Genomic DNA, 21,990 nt, shown 5'->3' with positions numbered 1-21,990 from the left:
AGACAGATCCTCTTCTCTCCTCATCATCTCAACCTAAGTGTTTAGTCAACAGAACCCAATGCTCCTCCAATAGTCACAGGCCGACACCGGGCCAAATATAGTGAACCATAAAGCCTCTTAGGAGAGAACCTTCTTCTTACCCTTTCTGTGAACAGCATCTGCGAATAGACAACACAAAGATCCTTAAGCCAAAATCCCTCCCAGGTATTTAATTCTAAAGGAGTAATTACTGGGTGTGTCTTAGGTCTGCAGGTACGTGTGTTGTTGCCGCTCATTCGCATCCAGTCTTTGGAGCGAGTTGCACACTAACACAGACACGCACACTCAGAAAACACACTGCACAGAGCAAGGGATCCTAAGGAACTGCTGAAGAACCCAGTCACGTAGGGGGGATAGACCAGACTAAGCCATCAAGATGTGTGACATGGGGGGATTGGATAACCTGGTGGCCAACACGGCCTACCTGAAAGCCCAGGGTGGCGACGACAAGGAGATGAAAAAGCGTCGTCGGAGTTTGTCACTGCCCCTGGCCGAGCAGTGTGCCACCATCCGGACTACCATTGATAAGAACTTTGAGTCGCTCTGTGAGAGGCAGCCAATCGGCAAGAAGTTCTTCCGGCAGTTCCTGACTGCTACCCCAGAGTACATCAATGCCGCTGAGTACCTGGACGAGCTGAATGACTGGGATCTGGCGGAAGGTGCTGACAAGGATAAGCAGAGGGCGAACATGATGAAAAAGTTTTGCAAGGCCGATTCCAATAACTTTCTGACCTACCTCACTGGGGAGGTAGCCGACAAGTGTAAGGCAGTGACGGACAATGACTTTGACGAAGTGATGAATGTCAAGGTGAAGGAAGCCACACGGGAGTTTCTGAAAGACAAGCCCTTCACGGACTACCAAACTAGCCCCTTCTTTGACAAATTCCTGCAGTGGAAGGAGTACGAGAAGCAGCCCATCAGTGATAAAACCTTTTATGAGTTCAGAACTCTGGGTAAGGGAGGTTTCGGAGAGGTAAGCATGCAGAAACCAATACAGCAGCATCATGTCTTTGCAACACTGCCAAAATGACTACGTGTCAGTAATATGTATCTGCAATATTATCTCTTTAATGAATGTAAAACACATGTGGCAACAGGACAATTCACAAAATAAAGAATTATGTACAGAATCAATTACTAATCCCATATAGTCGTTCCCATAGTTTCACTGATGCAGCGTCTATCAGTACAAAGTACACCTCAGTTAACTTGCAAAGAGCTAATCTCTCGTTAATCCCCCACAAGAGATGACCCACAGTTCTTAATTCCTAAAGTACAGAATCAGTTTCATCACTCGCTACTACTCTATGCATACTTTCAAGCTTGTATCATTATCAAGTTGTTCTACAAGATGAGAGAATTCTCAATGGAAACTCCAAATGTCTCCCTGTTCAAGCGTCATGTGTCAGTATCAAATCTGAGTGTCACAAGGTGCCATTTATCCAGCCCTTAGGGTACTGCTGAGGTATTCAAGAGTCCTTTTAACCCACGGTCTCCCTCTGTCCAGGTATGTGCCGTACAGGTGAAGAACACAGGCCAGATGTACGCCTGCAAGAAGCTGTGCAAGAAGCGCCTGAAGAAGAAACATGGTGAGAAGATGGCCCTGCTGGAGAAGCAGATCCTGGAAAAGGTCAACAGCCTGTTTCTTGTTAACCTGGCCTACGCCTATGACACCAAGACCCACCTGTGCCTTGTCATGACCCTGATGAACGGCGGTGACCTCAGGTACCACATCTATTACGTTAGTGAGAAGACCAAGGGTATTGAGATGGCACGCATCATCTACTACACAGCGCAGATCTGCACAGGCATTCTTCATCTGCATGAAATGGATATCATATATCGTGACATGAAGCCCGAGAACGTGCTGCTGGACAGCTTTGGCCAGTGCCGACTCTCTGATCTGGGTCTGGCCGTGGAGCTACCTGCTGGAAAGACCATCTGCCAGAAGGTAAGCCTGTTGAAGTTGGATTTTCAAAAACTTGTAGTTGACTGTGGCTTTGGGAAACTATCGAAAGTCGAAAGTCAGGATGGCGGAGAATGAGTATGAAGAAATGATGATGATGTCATGACAATGAAGGCAATAAGGTTCCTTTATGGTTGCGATCTGATAGCAAGCTTCCAGAATTTACCTTTTCATTATAGTGTGACAATTTGGATGATTAAAAGTGCCTGTGGCTTCTAATGCATTTTCTGGTGAATTGACAATGATGTGTCAGTAACAGCTTTAGGTCAAAAGCCAGGCTGAAGGGTTTTATATGGGATCAGAAGCGACGTGCTATGTCTCACAAAAAAAATGAGGAGTAACTTAACATGGGAGGGAGTGGATGAGTTTATGACATGGTATTGTCCTATCCTTGCCTATTAGATGATGGGGCTATGGTTAGGGTTGATGACTTTTGACCTCAGAGTCTCATATATATATATTCTCTGGACCCTCTCTCTGTCTCTGAAGCTTTTGCTGTAAATCTGGAGGGATTACTGGATCGTTCAGGATCTGTCCAAGAGGAGTCTCTGCCTCCATTATATAACCCGGGGCTGCGCAAGATGGAGACACGGTGTCTTCAAAACAGTGCCCCTCTAAGTCATCTAGTGTATATATAAATCATTGATCTACACCAGGGATGGGCAACTTTGATTGGTGTGGGGACGACGAGAAATCTGAACTCATCATGAGGGGCTTGTAGGTCTGCTACCCACATCAGTACCTACACATGCAGTCAGAGCCGGCCCTAGCCTTTTGGGGGCCCTAAGTTACATTTTTTTGGGGGGGGCCCTCCTCACCTTGCGAGCAAAACATTTTAGCCCCCCCCCTCTTGACAGAGGAGAGAATAAAACAAATCATGTAATTTTACACATTTTGCCATGAGGCATAGAGAAGTTTTACCAATTTTATAACACATTTCATGCATTTCTACTCATTTTGCCATGGCCCAGAGAGAAACATTTGCAGTTTTATAGCTAATTTCCTGCAATTCCACTAATAACTCTGAGGGTGACAAACAAAATCAATGGGTGCCACCCCCCAGATGGTAATTTGACCATGATTACTACAAGATAGCTGTCTAGACTAATTCACCAATCTAAAAATGTTTTGCTGACATACGCTAATTGAGTGACTATCAGTGACTGACATAACAATAGAAAACCTGCTGATGCACAAACCACATGTCAACATTTAATTTAGTGTATTCTACTATCCTAACTACCGCCTGAATCCCCACCCCCATTTAAAATAAATATTTATTTGGACATTGTCAGTTGCCCATCCTTGGTATAACCGATGTTATCCTTAGTGGGTGGTTATTATATCCCAGACAACTATAGGACAGACCATTTTGGGGGCATTGTAAGTAGAGTTGGGGGTTGAATTTGGTGTGTCAGGGGTGTCCTCCTGATCTCTTCCGTGAAAAAGGGATTATTATGTCCAACCCCTAAACTCCTTGGATACTGAGTAAACTCAGGGGTACAGCACCTTTGAGCAATATAAAGATAGGCAAGATTTATGTAGCCTCTTGAGACTATAGAATGGTATATTACAAGGTCTCTACGTGGGGTGTCTGTTTGCACAACCAGGATACCAAAAACATGAGGTCATCAAAACCAATCTGACCAATCAAAGACACAGGACAGGAGTTTGCAAGTCAACGAACCAGAGAAATTGATAGTTTAGAAGCATCTCCCTTGGTTAAGCCAACCATTTCATTCAGGGAGGACAAGGCTAATTGTGTTAATTGTGCAAATTGTGTTGTTAGCTGGGTGACTGATACTTGATGAAAAATGCACCTTAGGAAGACTTCTGCTGTGTGTAGATGCTGTGTGTATGTTTATCAATCCTGTGAACCAGTAAACCATTAGCTTTTCAGTCAAATGATTTGTCACAGAGTTTTACAGATTGGGGCATCTCTACGGGTCAATGAAGAGTAAGATGCAGGCTCTGTAGAAGCCCAGTAAGCTCATTATCCAGAGCTCTTCTCTGGTCCTCCTCGGCAGACCGGGGAGCCTTGACTAACCCCCCATAGGCTTGGCTGGCTTTGCCCTTTTAAGCCTCTTACTTAGCAGGCATTACACAAATCATTCCCCTGATCAGACTAGCAAAACCAGGTTAACCTTAGGCACAGTTTCTGTGTATTAATGAACTGGACCATTTTGATGGTCTACTTACAATTTCTTGACTATGCAGTGTATTTAGTGAGGCCTTAGATCTACAAAAAAGGTTGAGGAATTAGAGGCCAAAGTTTGCCCCAGCTGTTTGGCCAATGGCTGGACCAATCAGGTGTTTGGAGAGCTTTGATTTGACCAGTCACAGGTAGTAAGTAGTCCATCGCTGTCCTCTTTTGGAAAGGTGTTTTCAATGTGGTTAGCAATTAAGCGCGGGTCAAAAGTCAACTGAAAGATGGGAGTGGCATGTCCATTTTTGTGTACAAGGAGAAACCTGGCTTTAGCTCATGCAGGATAAAAGCTAATAGACACCTGGTACCAGGGACTCCGTTTTGAGTTGTGCATAAGAACAACAGCCTTTAGCCGTGGTATATTGGCCATATACCACACCGCCTCTGGCCTTATTACTTAAATAGACACCTGGTACTCGAGACTCCACGTTGAGTGGTGCCTAAGAACAATAGCCCTTAGCCGTGGTATATTGGCCATATATCACACCCCCTCGGGCCTTATTGCTTAAATAGAAGCCTGATACCAGTCAACCCAGGTGAAAAGCTCTTGAATTCATGCTATAGGTCCGATGTGCAGTGCTGTGGTAGTGTCGTCCTCTAGAATACACAACCACAGGGCTCTCCAATACGTATTGCTAAGCACATTTGTAATGCTATACTTGTGCATGATTATACATATAGATGTACACGTGTGTGTGTGTGTGTCTTACAGTAAGTATATGGTGCATGTGGTCGCTCACTAGAGTCCATGGATGGACATCCTTTATGTAAGCAGAAGGAGAGGTACGTCACCCTGGATGTGCACATGACTCTTGACAGGAGAGAGAGAGAGAGATTAGCATTAGCATTAAGCTACTTGTCCCACGCTATGGCTGAAGTCAGGAAGGAGCACAGGAAGGACTAGAGAGGGGCAGAGAGAGAGGGACAGGAAATAGAGGGCTTATATAAAACAGCACATGGCTGTGTTCATAATCATGTCCGGTTTTAATGTAAGCCATCTTCTTCCTGTTCCACATGGCTGTGTTCATAGCCATGTCCTGTTTTAATGTAAACCATCTTCTTCCTGTTCCACATGGCTGTGTTCATAGCCATGTCCTGTTTTAATGTAGCCATCTTCTTCCTGTTCCACATGGCTGTGTTCATAGCCATGTCCTGTTTTAATGTAAACCATCTTCTCCCTTTCCCTCTCTCTCTGTCCCTTTCTAGTCATTCCTAAGACCTTAGCTTACCTCATTCCCATAACCTTATGTTCCTGGTCTCATCCTCACTAGGTCTCACCTGGTCTCATCTTCGCTAGCCCGAGGCTAGTACGTCTTAGACCAGGCTAGTAGAAAATGTACCAAACTAACACTAAAACAGTATTTTTTTGGTCTAATCATATCTCATGGTACAGACCCTTGGCAAGTAGAATATCACTCATGCTGTTCCATCCTCATCATGTGGATCAGCTTTCTGATAACCCATTATAACTGGCATCAGCATGCTTCATTATCAGTCAAGAGAAATGTTGACTTTTGAGAAACAGGAAACAGATACAGTAGAGAAGGAACTGTAAGGATGGTTAAAATCACTTCTAAAGCCATGTTACCCAAATGAGCTGATGTTTCAAACATACCGTATGATGATGAGTTGTCCTCTAATTGTCTCCATCTTGCTTCAATTCTTCCTGAATCTCTCCTCCTGCCTCCCCTACACCGTCCCAGGCTGGAACCGGAGCATACATGGCCCCTGAGATCCTGAACGAAGTTCCCTACAGGACATCGGTGGACTGGTGGGCGCTGGGATGCAGTATTTACGAGATGGTGGCTGCCTACACCCCGTTCAAGGGTCCCGAATCCGGGAAGCAGAAGGTGGAGAAGGAGGAGGTGCAACGTCGCATCTGCAAAGAGGAACCCCCATGGGAGCACAAGAACTTTGACGCGCCCACCAAAACCATCATCCAGGAGTTCCTCAAGAAGAATATTGATGAACGCCTGGGCTGCAAGTAAGAGAATCAGTCTGTCCAGGCTACCATTAATATACGCAACAAGAACAATGATCTATTCTCTACTGATGTTGTCATTTATGGGGAAACAGCCCTATCAAGTCAGGTAGCTTACCATAGCATAGCATAGCATAGCATAGCATAATAGCATTCATTTTCAATTACACTACCTACATTACAATTGATCAAGGCAGTATCAAAAGTATCCGATGTACTCTGCAAACAACTGGTTTAATTAATTTTCCAGTAGACAGTATTTAAGTTTGTTTGTTCAACTGTATTTATTGCTGAGTTATCTGTGACGTTAGCTTAGTTAGCTAGTTAGCTAGTTAGCCTTCACCTGCCAGTATGATGCTCACACGGATGTGTCAACAAACTTTCCTCCACAGGGGAGGAGGTGAGGACCCCCGTAAGCACGAGTGGTTCAAGTCCATCAACTTTCCTCGTCTGGAAGCTGGTTTGATCGACCCCCCTTGGGTGCCCAAGCCCAACGTGGTCTATGCCAAGGACACTGGCGACATCGCTGAGTTCTCCGAGATTAAGGGCATTGTGTTCGACGCCAACGATGAAAAGTTCTTCAAGGAGATTGGCACGGGAGCCGTGGCCATTCCCTGGCAACAGGAGATGATCGATACGAACCTGTTTGACGAGCTGAACGACCCCAACAGGAAAGAGTGTGCTGGGGGTGATGACGGGGAGGGGAAGTCTGGCACGTGCACATTGCTGTGAACAGTCAAACCTGGCACATTTATACACCGAAACATGGCACCAATACATCATCTGATTCGCTCATGTTCTGTAAAATTCTTGTAAAACATTACACACAGAAATAATTGAACAAAATGCATCGGAGAACAGCAGGAGAGAGATGAGGTATCCTTCACTGGATCTGGTCGATTGCCATTGATTTTAGTAATATGGGTTGAAAGTTCCCTGAGCTTCCAAACACATAGGAGAGTAAAGGTGGCTTTACCAAGATTGCTATTGGTAGTCTCTTCAGATTGCAGCTACTCCCAGATGTTTCTCATGATGTATTAGTGCCCTCCTGGCCAACAGGGGTCGTAAGATTAAAATATAACAAAGTCATATTGTGGATAAAACATTTTTTTAAATGATTAATGGATAAACACAGGCCTCTGTTTACATACAGCCTGCATCAGAAAGATGTGTGTATGTAGACTGCAGTGCTAGCCCTAGGCCTGAAACCTAGGCATTGGCCACAATGGAGCACGGTATGCTGAATTTACTAGTTTGGGAATATGGTTGGGATCTCATTCTTGATTGTGTTCCATTAATTGAATTTGATAGAGGCCACATTTTTTTCAACACCCCACCCCAAGATTAATTTTGTCTCTCTAAAGGCAGAGGTGATAACTTTTTTTGTTGTCAAATATTTCAAGAGATCAATGTCTGTATGGACACATCACCTTTTTAGAAATTCCACCTGGAAGCGATCAGAAGCGAATAAATAATATTTCTACATCAGAAGTTATTTCAAAACGAAATGTGGCAGAGATTTTACTTACCTATAATGACTTACCTTTAGTCGATCACTAAATTTCCAAGCAGATGCACTTTCCAAGCTAGCATCTAGTTTTATTTCAAAACGATGTTGTATATGAATATAAATATGTATATCTATGCATTGACATGGGGAGAAATCCACAGATTAGGTGCTAGTCAGGACTTGATGAATGCTCAACTCTCATTGGGCTGTGAAGGTTCTATGCCCTGGTTTCTCAGGAGAGAGGAATGGAATGTAGAGAAAATCCAGTGGGATTCTATATTCGAAGATTGAACATTGAAAGGAGTTGGGCTTGGCCAACAATGTGTTCCTGTACCAGGAATATCTATTTGTCCCTCCCCCCAATGCTTCCATTCATGTGATTTGTCTGAAGTTTGAGATACATGTACAAATCTAAAGTTAGAATCTAGTTAGCTTGCTAACTTTTAACAAAGAAAATCACAGTTTCCTTGTTTGTTGCCTCAGGGTTAAGACTTATTTCATATAATAATAATATATTATTATATAACTTTAAATGGACTCATTTTATTATATTATACTATGAATATCAATATCATAAACATACTTGTAAATATAATTTGAGAGGAAAACATTACATATGCTACTCTATGTCAGTCATTTATCAGGGACTTGCTTGAATCTTGAATTATTTGAATAAAAATATGTATTTTAAAGCCTTTGTTTTTTCTTACTAACTCTGATGGCAATTCACTATTGTACTTGTGTATTCCTGTGTGTGTGTGTGTGTGTGTGTGTGTGTGTGTGTGTGTGTGTGTGTGTGTGTTGTGTGTGTGTGTGTGTGTGTGTGTGTGTGTGTGTGTTCCAGTGTGTGTGTGTCCTGTGTGTGTGTGTTCCTGTGTGTGTGTGTTCCTGTGTGTGTGTGTGTGTGTGTGTGTGTGTGTGTGTTCTTGCGTGTGTGTGTGTGTGTGTTCCTGTGTGTGTGTGTTCCTGTATATGTATGTGTTCCTCTGTGTGTGTGTGTTCCTGTGTGTGTGTGTGTGTGTGTGTGTGTGTGTGTGTGTATTCCTGTGTGTGTGTGTGTTCCAGTGTGCGTGTGTGTATTCCTGTGTGTGTGTGTGTTCCAGTGTGTGTGTGTGTGTTCCAGTGTGTGTGTGTGTGTTCCTGTGTGTGTGTGTTCCTGTGTGTGTGTGTTGTGTGTGTGTGTGTGTGTGTGTGTGTGTGTGTGTGTGTGTGTGTGTGTGTGTGTGTGTGTGTGTGTTCTTGTGAAAGGCACTTTTCATTCATTTCGCTCAAGTTGCTGCATTAGGAATCAAACAGATGCTGTGGATGCTGTCTAGACCAGGTGCGTCCGTCATCGCGAGCATGTTTATTTTGTCCATCCACACCAGATGCAAACAGGTCACGCAGGTTGAAAATCAAAACGAACTTACCTGAAATGCTTATGTTCCTTTTTTCGTGTGTTCTCTTCTCCGACAATTAAGCCACAGATAAAAGGGGAAACCTAGTTAGTTTCTAGTAATCTCTTCTCCTTCAGTCTTCTTCTTCTTCTGTTGACCTTATATGGCGGTTGGCAACCAACTTTAAGGTGCATTACCACCACCAACTGGACTGGAGTGTGGACCTCAGTTCATCTTTCAATCATCCACAAATGCTTCTAAATAACCAATGAGATGGGAGAGGCAGGACTTGCAGTGCGTCAAGCTTGAAAAATAGAAGGAAGTTCTACTTTAGTGCCTGGCTACGCAGACGCTCATTGACACTCGCGAACAGTTTGGATGAAATGATGGAATAACATGTAGGTGTACATTTATTTTGCAACGCGAGCGGGAGCCCACGTAACACGAGCGGTGTGGTCAGCATGTTTAGCGATACGCCTCATGAAAAGATACCCTTGTTCTCCTCTTGTTCGCACAGTGTCTATCGACCTCAGAACTAGGGGTGTGCTGTGTATTTGGACAAAACGAGTATAGTAACGGATATTGAGAATTTTCCGAATACGATTATGATTCATGCGATCATAAAAAAGGCCTTTCCAGATGCCAGCGCGCATCACTCTCATGTCAGTCAGACAGTGCGAAGCGCTGTGTGTTCTAAATAACTCAATTAGCTCGTTCAGCTGTCTGAAAAGAAACGGGCAGGTTGAGCCCGCTGCAACGATTGGATTGCACACCTGAGGTATAGGCAGGGCTCTAAATGACCTATTTTTATTGGTAGCACTGGTGCTCCTAATTTCAGAAAGTAAGGGGCACCAGGCAAAATGTAGGAGCACCAGACACAATTTAGGAGCACCAGACAAAATTTAGGAGCACGAGACAAAATGTAGGAGCACCAGACAAAATGTAGGAGCACCAGACAAAATGTAGGAGCACCAGACAAAATGTAGGAGCACCAGACAAAATGTAGGAGCACCAGAATTATTATTATTTTATTTTTTTACTTCAAATGACTATCCTATCATTCTTAATCATCAGTTGTTACCTTGATGATGTAGAACACATCAGTGGACAATACATTAGAATAAAAACAATGTTTAATAATTGTATTCAAAAGTGTGACTGCAAACATATTTACATAGGTGATTACAACATGAGCTTTGTTGTGCAACTGCAAACTTTAAACTGTTATCCATTACTGCAATCAGCTAACAGGTAATAGTAGTAATAATAACCATACAATAATCAAATATGCAATAATATTGTTGTTGTAACCAGGCAACATGCTGACTGTGAACTGATACTTGGATAATGAAATAAATGTTTAGTCTCCTTTCACAATAACTACTAGGTTTATTTGATGTTGCTAATATTTCTACTTGTGTTTAGGGCTAGGGTTTAGGGTAGGTGCTGCAGATCATTTTTGTTGAGGGGGAGGAGGGGGTGCTGAGGAGTATTTTTCTCTGCTTTGTTGATGAGTGTTCTTCTCTGCTCATACAGGAGTAATAAAGGCCTTTTTTACATACTTTTTTACATTTTATTTCCATTTGTCAGGGGGTGCTGCAACACCCTCAGCACCCCTACTTACCACGGCTATGCTGTTGACCGGCTTGGGCTGCCACCTGCTGCCTGTCAAATACGGCTGCCTGGTGGTAGACCTAGTGATGTCCCTCCCGCACCTGCCCCGATGCACTTAATGTGCTTCTGGCTGAAGTTGTGTGGATCGGTAGAAGCAGCATCTCCGACAGTGTCCTCAACATAATCTTCTTCTGGTTGTGGTTGATCATTTTCATTCTTTTTTTGTTTGGTTAAAGAAAGCTTAAATTCAGCCGCGTTTTACTGATGTTGTTCTTGCTAGCTAGCTTGCTAGCCAATGCCAATACTTAGCTGACAGAAAGTGACAGCACAGTTCTGAGGGAAAGTTTGTGCAAAAAAAGGTATTGGTTATGTGCCTGGCCTGTGCCTGGTTTAATTAGCTACATTTACATATTTGTGGCATTATGATTGGTTATGAATTGTAAACAATCTATCAGCCTGTCTTGTTTGAGCCTGTGTTGTTTGAGCAGTGAAGAGAAGAGTCATATTTCGTATTTTATTGGATAATAGTTTTGTCGTACGGGGCTACCAAAATAAAATGTATAGTCACACAGCCCAATTTGCATGTGCGAATTGGTCGAAGAGCCCTGGGTATAGGCTTAAAGGCTTTTAAAGCGCATTTCCAGTTTTTACGATAACCAGTAAATCCGATTAGGAGAATCAACTGTGATAAAACGAATACAATTACGAATACGAGTATGACGCGTTCAGCACACCTCACTGTAGCCTGTACTCCAGGGTACATGTTAACTCCCGTGGAAAGCACTGCGGCAGTCCTGAGTGAAACCTACAAAAATTGACTGCAGTAATCCCATTAGGTAGAGATCACAAGCAGACTGTGCTGTCCAGGGCAGATTTCAGTGTGCTACTCTTAGCTGATGAGAAGATAATCGGCCTTACCCTCAGAGTACTGAAATCTACCTCTAATCTCCAAGGACCTAAAGGGAAGCCTCAGGAGGATATATACACTACGGTTCCTTACAAAATGGTGTTTAGCTACTGAAAAAAAAATGTGTGGGGAAAATAGAGCTCAAACCTTATAGATCATTAGGAATGTTTGTTTAGTTGAAAAGTTCAATAGTCTACTGGAGAGGAATAAACACAGGATGAAAGAGAAATGGAGGCAGAGCAAGAGATGTATAAAGAGAAAACAGTGTGTTTTTAGTTTACAAATCAGTTTTGGAGTGAAACAGAATGGGCGGAGGGGACATCCCTGACGTTTGGCTCTCTCTTGATGCAGAGACGATGCTCCAAGGGCATGGTTTAAGGGCCGTTAAGGGAGCGACAAAGCTAGAAGAAGTTACTAGAGCTAAAAAGCAGAGAGATTATCTGTTAAAGAGTGGGACTCAGGTGTTGACAGCTAATGGTGGTGAAGGGCAGCGCACCCTAAAAACACTGCCACAACCTGTTGGATGCTACAGTTAAACATAGCGTAGCCAGTTGCAGGGATTTTCCTGATTGATCAGAAATTCAAGCTTTTCTGATCATGACATTATCTTCCATCAGTGAAAGCTGGTGACTTGAAAAATTGAGGAGGGTGGATAGGAGACCCATGGGCTCAGACCGCACGGAGAAGACAAAACAAATTATTTGAACCCCTTTTACTCATGGAAATTAGCCTACAGTGGTTTCAGAAAGTATACTGACCTATCAATACCTTATAATGCCAAAGTGGAATTACGTTTGTCAAATTTTTTTACAAATATTTTTTTTTAAATTAAAAGGCTGAAATGTCTTGAGTCAATAAGTATTCAAGCCATTTGTTATGACAAGCCAAAATAAGTTCAGGAGTAAAAACAAGTCACATAATATGTGGCATGGACTCTGTGTGCTATAATAGTGTTTAACATGATTTTTGAATGACTACCTCATCTCTGTACCCCACACATACACATACTTCAGACAAACAGATTGTAATTGTGATGCGCATAGAATGGAGTCATGAGTGCTTTCAAGTGCATTTTCCCAGCAAATTTTCTTCACAATATGACAAACATGGGCTCATTGTGTTCAGGACAACCCAGGGTATAACGCATCTCATCCTTGTAACTGTGGATCAAACATAACGATCATAAACATTGACACTGTAAATGACATTACCTGAGTTTTATGACATGGAAATCTGAAGTGCACATTTGGACTCATGGGTGTCTGGTTTGCTCGTATGACATCAAATGGGTATTTATTATAATCCTCAAGGTCAAATCTTTCAGAACACATCGACTCATTTCGATTTACAGCAGTAAACTGACAACAACAAATGTGCAAAAGCAGCCCAATTAGCGGGAGGGATGTTCTCAAGTTTCTAACAGCTGTCAGTCAAAACCCATACAGCACTGTAAAGTGGAGAGCCTGAGCTCAGACTTCCTGTATAGCATGTTACTGTACAGCCACTGTGTTCCAATTTAGGTGTTTCTCAACTAAAAAAATCTGCAATTGTCAACCAATATACAGGATGACAGGGGCTGTGAGTGGAAACCTCTACCCTAAAGCATAAAGACATTTATAGTTAAATATTATGGGTAAAGGACAGGGGTTGAGGTGTTCAGAGGCATGAGCGCAGGACAGGATTTGACTGTGATGACAAAAAACAATAACACAACACAGTTAGACAGAAGAGCTAAGAATGAGTTAGTCTAAGCAAGGATTAAAATCACATTGATGTGTAATAATGTGATTGTGTTTGTATTGTGTTTGTATATGTGATTGACTCTACATACAGTAATGAGAGAAAATTGACACAGCTACACACAGTGCTTGGAGAGGAAACATTCAATGCGCCAGTGGAAGAAAGAGCACATGAGACATGGTTTGAGTTCATGTCAGGAGAGAGTTGACACTGGTAGTGGAGGGGAGTGGTCACACCTCTTAATCAGGGAACAGGAGGGGACTTAGATGTAAACACAAATAACAGATACATGAAGTTAAACTCAGAATTCACAAAGTAAAACAGACTGTGCATCTCTTTTGATATGAGTGGAGAGAGAGAGAGAGAGAGAGAGAGAGAGAGAGAGAGAGAGAGAGTGAGAGCTGCATGTGAGTTCTCACATTTTTCAACATGTTTTTTACAAAGGGATAGATTTGAAGTTAGATAAACTTTGAATTTTTCGGCAGGGACATATGCAGGATGCTACCCTCCACAGCATGGCCTTCGTTCCAGATAAAAACTCCAAACCCACAACCTAATTTTGGCCAAAATTAACCGGAGAGATTACTGCTACCAAGGTTTCCTTTTTCCAAGCTATACGGAGGGTGCTCTAGCAAACAAACAGCAGAGACCTGAGGACACCATCCAACCTGGGACTGAGTGAGTAGTGTTTGGTCTGATGCTATTTTGAAAGCCAAGAAGAAAAAATAAATAATAATAATAATAAAGTATATTACAATTATATATTTTACTTCACAGGGACTGAATACTGAGTTAAGGGTGCCAGGCTTGCTAGGACAGACCAGATGCAACGTCAAATAACACTGAGGTGTGAAGTGAGAGGTGTCGAGGCCTTTGGGCCCAACAAGTGGCAGGAGTTTTTGAAACCCCCCTCCTGCTGTTCAAACATTTTCTACAAGAAATCTGCCTCCAGAAAGAAAGTATTCTCCCAATTGGGTGTGACATCTACTCCCGTTGCCTGCTGCACTGCTGCTTGGATTCCACCTGGTGATCTGTTCACCGTCTGCCCTGGCCTGTCTTCCCCTGTCTGGTACAGGTACCCCCACCACACTCTCCCCTCTCTGTTCACCGTCTGCCCTGGTTGTCTCCTCCTGTCTGGTACAGGTACCCCCACCACACTCCCCCCTCTCTGTTCACCGTCTGCCCTGGCCTGTCTCCCCCTGTCTGGTACAGGTACCCCCACCACACTCACCCCTCTCTGTTCACCGTCTGCCCTGGCCTGTCTCCCCCTGTCTGGTACAGGTACCCCCACCACACTCACCCCTCTCTGTTCACCGTCTGCCATGGTCTGTCTCCCCCTGTCTGGTACAGGTACCCCCACCACACTCACCCCTCTCTGTTCACTGTCTGCCCTGGTCTGTCTCCCCAATGTTTGGTACAGATACCCCCACCACACTCACCCCTCTCTGTTCACTGTCTGCCCTGGCCTGTCTCCCCCTGTCTGGTACAGGTACCTCCACCACTCTCACCCCTCTCTGTTCACTGTCTGCTCTGGTCTGTCTCCCCCTGTCTGGTACAGGTACCCCCACCACACTCACCCCTCTCTGTTCACCGTCTGCCATGGTCTGTCTCCCCCTGTCTGGTACAGGTACCCCCACCACACTCACCCCTCTCTGTTCACTGTCTGCCCTGGTCTGTCTCCCCAATGTTTGGTACAGATACCCCCACCACACTCACCCCTCTCTGTTCACTGTCTGCCCTGGCCTGTCTCCCCCTGTCTGGTACAGGTACCTCCACCACTCTCACCCCTCTCTGTTCACTGTCTGCTCTGGTCTGTCTCCCCCTGTCTGGTACAGGTACCTCCACCACACTCCTCCTCTCTCCTGAGGTATCGCTCGCCTCCAGCACATACGCACTGTTGGGCCAGTGACTCTGAACTTATAATGGCCCCAAGTTGTTATATGTATATTTTTAAATCTTGTGCATTTTTCTATTTGCCTCATGACTCCAGTATGCTTTGTTGACTACAAACTTTCTTTACCCAACTGTGGGACAGACTATGTTTGTTCCCACACTCGGGTCTCTGACTCTCTTGTTGGCATCTGATGCACATTCAGATGTCATAAATCAGCACTGCAGAGCTCTCCCTGTCCTCTGCCGTGCCTTGATTGTATTACTGTTGATGATATCTGGAAATGTGCATGTACTCCCTGGCCCATCTATTGTTGCTAGCCCCAATTCTGACTTGTGCTCTGATATCTGCTTCACTGTTTTCTGCTCTCGTAAAAGCCTGAGTTTTCTGCATATTAACACTAGAAGCTTATTACCTAAAATTGATCAATTGAAAGTGTGGGTTCACAGCTCCAATCCAGATGTGTTGGTCATTACTGAGACGTGGTTAAGGAAGAATGTTTTGAATACTGAAACTTTCGGGTTTAACCTTTTTCGGCAAGACAGATCTTCCAAAGGTGGGGGAGTGACAATCTTTACCAAGGATCACCTTCAGTGCTCGGTTGTCTCCACCAAGTCTGTCCCCAAACAATTAGATTTGCTGGTGCTAAGCATTAAACTTTCAAATAGCTCTTGTTGACTGTTGCTGGGTGTCATCGTCCTCCATCAGCACCGGCCTGTACCCTGCCCACCCTAATCTCTCTCCTGGCCCCTTACACTGTCTGAATTTGTCCTGTTAGGTGACCTAAACTGGGACATGCTTAAACCATCTGACCAAGTACTAAAGCAAAAGGACTTGCTAAATCTTTCTCAGATTATTACCAATCCCACAAGGTATGACTCCAAACACCCAGAAAAGGCTACTCTCCTCGATGTTATCCTCACAAATAATCCTGATAGGTATCAGTCTGGTGTTTTCTGTAATGACCTTTGTGATCACTGTTTTACAGTCTGTGCTCGTAATGGCTGCTCAGTGAAATGACCTGTCCTGATTTGTCATAAACGCTGGCTAAAAAACTTTAATGAGCAAGCCTTCCTTCATGAACTGGCCTCTGTAAAATGGTATGGAATCAGCTCTGTAGAAGATTCTTGGACCTTGTTTTTGATATTTCAGTGGTATTGTTAACAAACACGACCCCATAAAGAAAATGAGAATAAAAACAGGTTCAGCCCCCGGTTCGACTGTGATCTTGCAGAGTTACTCCAACTCAAGAATTGCATTTGACGAAATGCTCGGCACACGTATTGTTACGAAGCCCTTTTGGCCCAACAGTCTAGGGGGGATGGTAGTGAGACACGTAACATAACTCATGTAAATTATAATTGTGACAAAGTAAAAGTGTGAACGTAATAACCAGGACAACTGAAATAATACCGTCAAACTCAGGGTTTATTGTAAAACACACGGTAATGGGGGGGGGGGGGGGAAGCAGGAAAAGGGGCTGAGCTGGACCCAAGGAAAGAAACAAATATGCAAAAACACCCCTAAGCTAGACTAGCCTATTTCAACAACAGCTAACTAACTAACCAAAAACACCCCTAAGCTAGACTAGCCTATTTCAACAACAGCTAACTAACTAACCAAAAATACAGTGGGTGGTCCACCCAGTTCTAACTAGTGTTTTTAACAAAGTTTACCTACGGGTAGTGTATGCCCATGGGCGACTTGTCTTGGTTTCCCCTTTTCCCACCAGCAAACACCATAAGCAAAAACAATACTCACAGGAGATGACAAAGTGCTATGGAGGTGCTCAAACAAAAGAGAGGTTAATACGCAAAGAGAGAGATCTACATACATGGCATTTCAAAGAGATTGTTCTATATAGATTTCAGTAGCACAGAGATCTACCAACATGGCATTATAAAGAGATTGAGCTCTCCTGAAATCTACAAAGAACAGAAATCTACCAACATGGCATTACAAAAATTGAGCTCTTGAACAAACAAATGATGGGGTTTTTAAACCATGGGGAAGGAACTGTGATAGGGTAGGAAACAGGAGGAGGTGTGTCTTCTGATTGATGGGTTGATTGTTGACTGATTGGGGAGTAATGATTTTCACCTGTGAGGGGAGAAGGAGAGAAAAGAAACACACACAGGATACACACAGACACAGGATACCTGTATCCGTAACACGTATACTCAAGCTGACTGACTCTAGCTCAGGCAAATGAGAAACAAGTGCACTCAGGCTATACGGAAGGCCAAAGTTAGATACTTTAAGGAGCAGTTCTCTGTCTGTGGGTCTAACCCCAAGAAGTTCTGGAAAATGGTTAAAGACCTGGAGAATAAACCCTCCTCCTCACAGCTGCCCATGTCCCTTAATGGTGATTATGTGGTTGTTACTGACAAGAAGCACATGGATGAGCTCTTTAATCACCACTTCATTAAGTCAGGAATCCCATGCCTCCCTGCCCATCCAATATTTCCTCATCTCCCACCCCTTCTAACGCAACTATCCCCAACGCTTTCTTCCTGCAGGCGGTCACTGTGTCCGAGGTGCTACAGGAGTTCCTAAAACTTGACCCCAAAAAAGCATCTGGGTCAGATGGTTTAGACCCTTTCTTCTTTCAGGTTGCTGCCCCTATCATCGCCAAACCTGTCTCCAACCTTTTTAAATTGTCTCTCCTTTCTGAGAAGGTTCCCACTGCTTGGAAGGCAGCCACGGTTCGTCCTTTATTGAAAGAGGGAGGTCAAGCTGATCCTAACTGTTATAGGCCTATTTCTATTTTGCCCTGTTTATCAAAAGTGTTGGAAAAACTTGTCAATAATCAATTGACTGGCTTTCTTGATGTGTATAGTATTCTCTCTGGTATGCAATCTGGTTTCCGCTCAGGTTATGGATATGTCACTGCAACCTTAAATGTCCTCAATTATGTCAACATTGCCCTTGATTCTAAGCAATGTTGTGCTGCTATTTTTATTGACTTGGCCAAATTTTTTGATACGGTAGAGCATTCCATTCTTGTGGGCCGGCTATATACTTATTTTCCACCATAATTTGCAAATAAATTCATAAAAAATCCTACAATGTGATTTTCTGGATTTTTTTTCTCATTTTGTCTGTCATAGTTGAAGTGTACCTATGATGAAAATTACAGGCCTCTCTCATCTTTTTAAGTGGGAGAACTTGCACAATCAGTGGCTGACTAAATACTTTTTTGCCCCACTGTACAACACCCATTCTGCCAGTCACATTCTGTTAAAAGTCCTTAAAGAACACACACATCCCTGGGTCGCTCGTCTTTTCAGTTAGCTAGCTATCTAATGTTAGCATTAGTCTCCTAGCCACCTAGCTAACGTTAGCCACAAAAAAAATAGAATTTTTAACATACCATAAATTTTGCAAATTCATAAAATATTGTACGTTTAGCGAATTCATAACATATTGTACGCTTTTCAAATTCAAAACATGTCATACGAAATTGATGATGGACATCCACAAATGAATACAAACCATACAAAACACAACATACCATGCTAAATGTATGTACAGAATAGTCCGAAATGCTCTGAGACCAGGTAGCTCTGCAAGCTCCTTGTAGTTGGCCTTGATAGCTGAACTTTCCTTCTCATTGTGCCCCCTAAAGCCAACACTTACAGTACATGCCCAAAAATGAAGTTGTTTTGATAAGCTGCTTTCGAAAATCCTTCTTTCTTCTTACCTTCTCGTTGTGTTGCACATTTTAAATACGCAGACCTTCATCCATTACATGATCGATGTGGCTTTTTACCAAAATCTTGAATCTGATGTGGGCAATGAAAGGGGTTCTTCAACAAAACAATCCACTACATGGTCGTTAGCATTAGCTAGCAATTCTGTCTGAGAAAATACTTACGTCTCTTTTTGTCAAAAACAACATTTTGTGTGGAAGGTATTATGCTGCCTACAGACCCCCGCGCATTCAACGTAATCGAGATGCATCAAGTTTCCTTGTAGCCTATTTGGTGGGGAAACTGGGAAGCGAGCTGTTGCCTATTGCCTGTTTCTGTTTATTACTATTTTATTATTTTATGAAAGAATATGAAACAATGTGTCTATTTGCTGATTTTCATTAAATCATGTAGTTGTTCTTGAGACTATGACTTAAATCAATTAATTGATATGGGCATAATATTATATTTTGTAGCATAGGCTACCAAATTCATAAAATAATATTAACAGTTAAGGAAAATGTATTAGGATCTGGTAAAAGGCCAATAAATAAATGTTGAGACACAAAGTAACAATAATCTCTGTGATTAAAGGAATCTGAGTCATTGACAAAGCTGACACCCTGCAGTCAAAGCAAGGCAGGAGGAAACAAAAGCTCTGGGGGCATAGCTGACACCCTAAAGCCCCAGCAAGGCAGGGGAAACAAAAGCTCTGGGGGCATAGCTGACACCCTGCAGCCCCAGCAAGGTGGGAGGCCCACGAGCTCTGGGGGCATAGCTGACACCCTGCAGCCCCAGCAAGGCAGGGGGAAACAAAAGCTCTGGGGGCATAGCTGACACCCTGCAGCCCCAGCAAGGTGGGAGGCCCACGAGCTCTGGGGGCATAGCTGACACCCTGCAGCCCCAGCAAGGCAGGGGGAAACAAAAGCTCTGGGGGCATAGCTGACACCCTGCAGCCCCAGCAAGGTGGGAGGCCCACGAGCTCTGGGGGCATAGCTGACACCCTGCAGCCCCAGCAAGGCAGGGGGGAAACAAAAGCTCTGGGGGCATAGCTGACACCCTGCAGCCCCAGCAAGGTGGGAGGCCCACGAGCTCTGGGGGCCCATGTGCCTGTCATCTAACACCTATGTCTAAATGTTATGTATGTTTTTAAATAATTTTAAATAATTTTGAATCCTTTTTAATTTCCACATGTAGCAAGCAACGTGTTTGTGTTGTCCAATCTACATTGGTAGACAGACAGTACATGTGTCTAATTAGCCTATTTCTCAGCGGTGTTGGCGGCAGCCCGCCTCTGCCTCTTCACCTAATTGGCTATCAAGTTAAAACGAGTTATGTGAATTGGGTCAGACTCGGATGGGTAGTGAGTGCCTTGTTCAAGATGGATAAACAAAAGGCAAGACCAAGTGGTGCAGAAAAAAGCACAGCGTGATCAAGCTCGTGCCAAATTTCCAAAGATCAGCAAAGCTACCAACTTGTCCTTGACTGACGGAACTCTTATCGCAGGTGGAAGCTAGTAGGACTACTGACGAGGCAGCTGGCACTAGCAGGTGGAAGCTAGTAGGACTACTGGCGCAGCAGCTGGCACTAGCAGGTGGAAGCTAGTAGGACTACTGGCGCAGCAACTGGCACTAGCAGCCTTCGTGTCCGACAGAGACCTCATTGCCCGGCAATGACAATGGCCTTGCTCTTCCTCTTCTTCCTCCCCTCCAGAATAGTGACAGTTCCTCTAGTGAGAGTGATAAGCTGGTGCGGTGTTGCCAACTTCTCAGTAAGGAAAGTAGCTATTGGCTGTCCTAAAAGTCACTAGAAGTCACTAAATAATGTCATCACCTAATTTGCACAATCAAGCTCCTTTAATTAAAGATGATGCCTATTATCTACTACTCATGAAAATGGGTGCTTAAACACAATTATTGCTTGAGTGCAAACCATTAGGTTACCACTATGATAAATATCACTACTGGATAGCACCATTCCAAAGGTAGGCCGTCATTGTAAATAAAAATGTGTTCTTAACTGATAAAATAGATGAATGAAGGTTAAATTAAAAAATATATTTTAATAAAATACTCCAGTCTCCTTTTCACCTCATTGAACACCTTATTATACTTATTAACAAAATGCACATCTCAATAGGTATCCCAGGTATCCTCCTCTTTTGTTCTCTATTGTTCCTCCAGCAATAAGGAGGCTGATGACATCACATCTGACAACTCCTTGAAGTTTGCAGTTGTTTCTGAAAAACAACATTTTTGCTAAAAATGTATCGTTTTTTTTTTTTACCCTTTTTGTATTAGTGTTTATTACGGATCCCCATTAGCTGCTGCCTTTTAGTGTGCGTACGTACTTTACCGTATTGTTACTTGGGATATCGCTTTTCAACAGGAAAAGTGAATGAATTGCTGGAAGACGTCTTTAAAGCAAGCCAGGAATGACCCTTCATTCAACGGATCTCTCTGCCTTAATGCTGCTGCCCTCTTGTGGCAAAGGTAGAATACCACAAGCTACTTGTGCTCATTATGCCAAATAGGCTGCGCTCGCAGCCAGTTTGGGTTCAGTGTAACCTTGACAATCATTACATAACGACACATAAGAGATAAGACACAAGACATAAAACCACAGGTTCAATTTTTTTCTTCTCCTCCAAAATCACCTTTTAATCCACAATTGTTGCGGCATCATGCAGATGATAACAAGTTGTTCCTTCAGGATTCAATTTTAGACATAGCTTTGAATATGATCATGTCCTGTAAATCTTTGTTTATATAGTTTCTTCTTTACAGTGCTCAGACATTGTGTTCTGTGACAGAAAAAAATACTGTGTGAATCCATTAAATATATACATTGAGAAAGACAGAGGGAGGGGTAGACTGAGAGTAAGAGACAAACAGACATGCTTTCCACCCAAAGATATGCATATACAGTACATAGATACAATGAATTGCATTTACACAGCGCTTCCTCGCAGGTCTCCAATCGCTGTGTGTGTGTGTGTGTGTGCGTGTGTGTGTGTGTGTGTGTGTGTGTGTGTGTGTGTGTGTGTGTGTGTGTATGCACACACACAC

General features: G+C 43.3%; 1 protein-coding gene across 1 annotated transcript; it reads left to right on the top strand.

Annotated features, from left to right (window-relative positions):
- The first annotated feature begins 309 nt into the window (after positions 1 to 309).
- On the top strand, positions 310 to 8,104 carry LOC139377230 (rhodopsin kinase grk7a-like). Its single transcript, XM_071120234.1, has 4 exons — positions 310 to 1,012; positions 1,547 to 1,990; positions 5,915 to 6,195; positions 6,585 to 8,104. Exons 1-4 carry the CDS (start codon positions 416 to 418, stop codon positions 6,922 to 6,924), a joined length of 1,662 nt encoding a protein of 553 aa, XP_070976335.1. The 5' UTR covers positions 310 to 415; the 3' UTR covers positions 6,925 to 8,104.
- The last annotated feature ends 13,886 nt before the right edge of the window (positions 8,105 to 21,990 follow it).

This window comes from Oncorhynchus clarkii, chromosome 20, assembly GCF_045791955.1.
Source record: "Oncorhynchus clarkii lewisi isolate Uvic-CL-2024 chromosome 20, UVic_Ocla_1.0, whole genome shotgun sequence".
Taxonomy (NCBI): Eukaryota; Metazoa; Chordata; class Actinopteri; order Salmoniformes; family Salmonidae; genus Oncorhynchus; species Oncorhynchus clarkii.
This window is presented reverse-complemented; position numbering and strand designations above follow the sequence as displayed.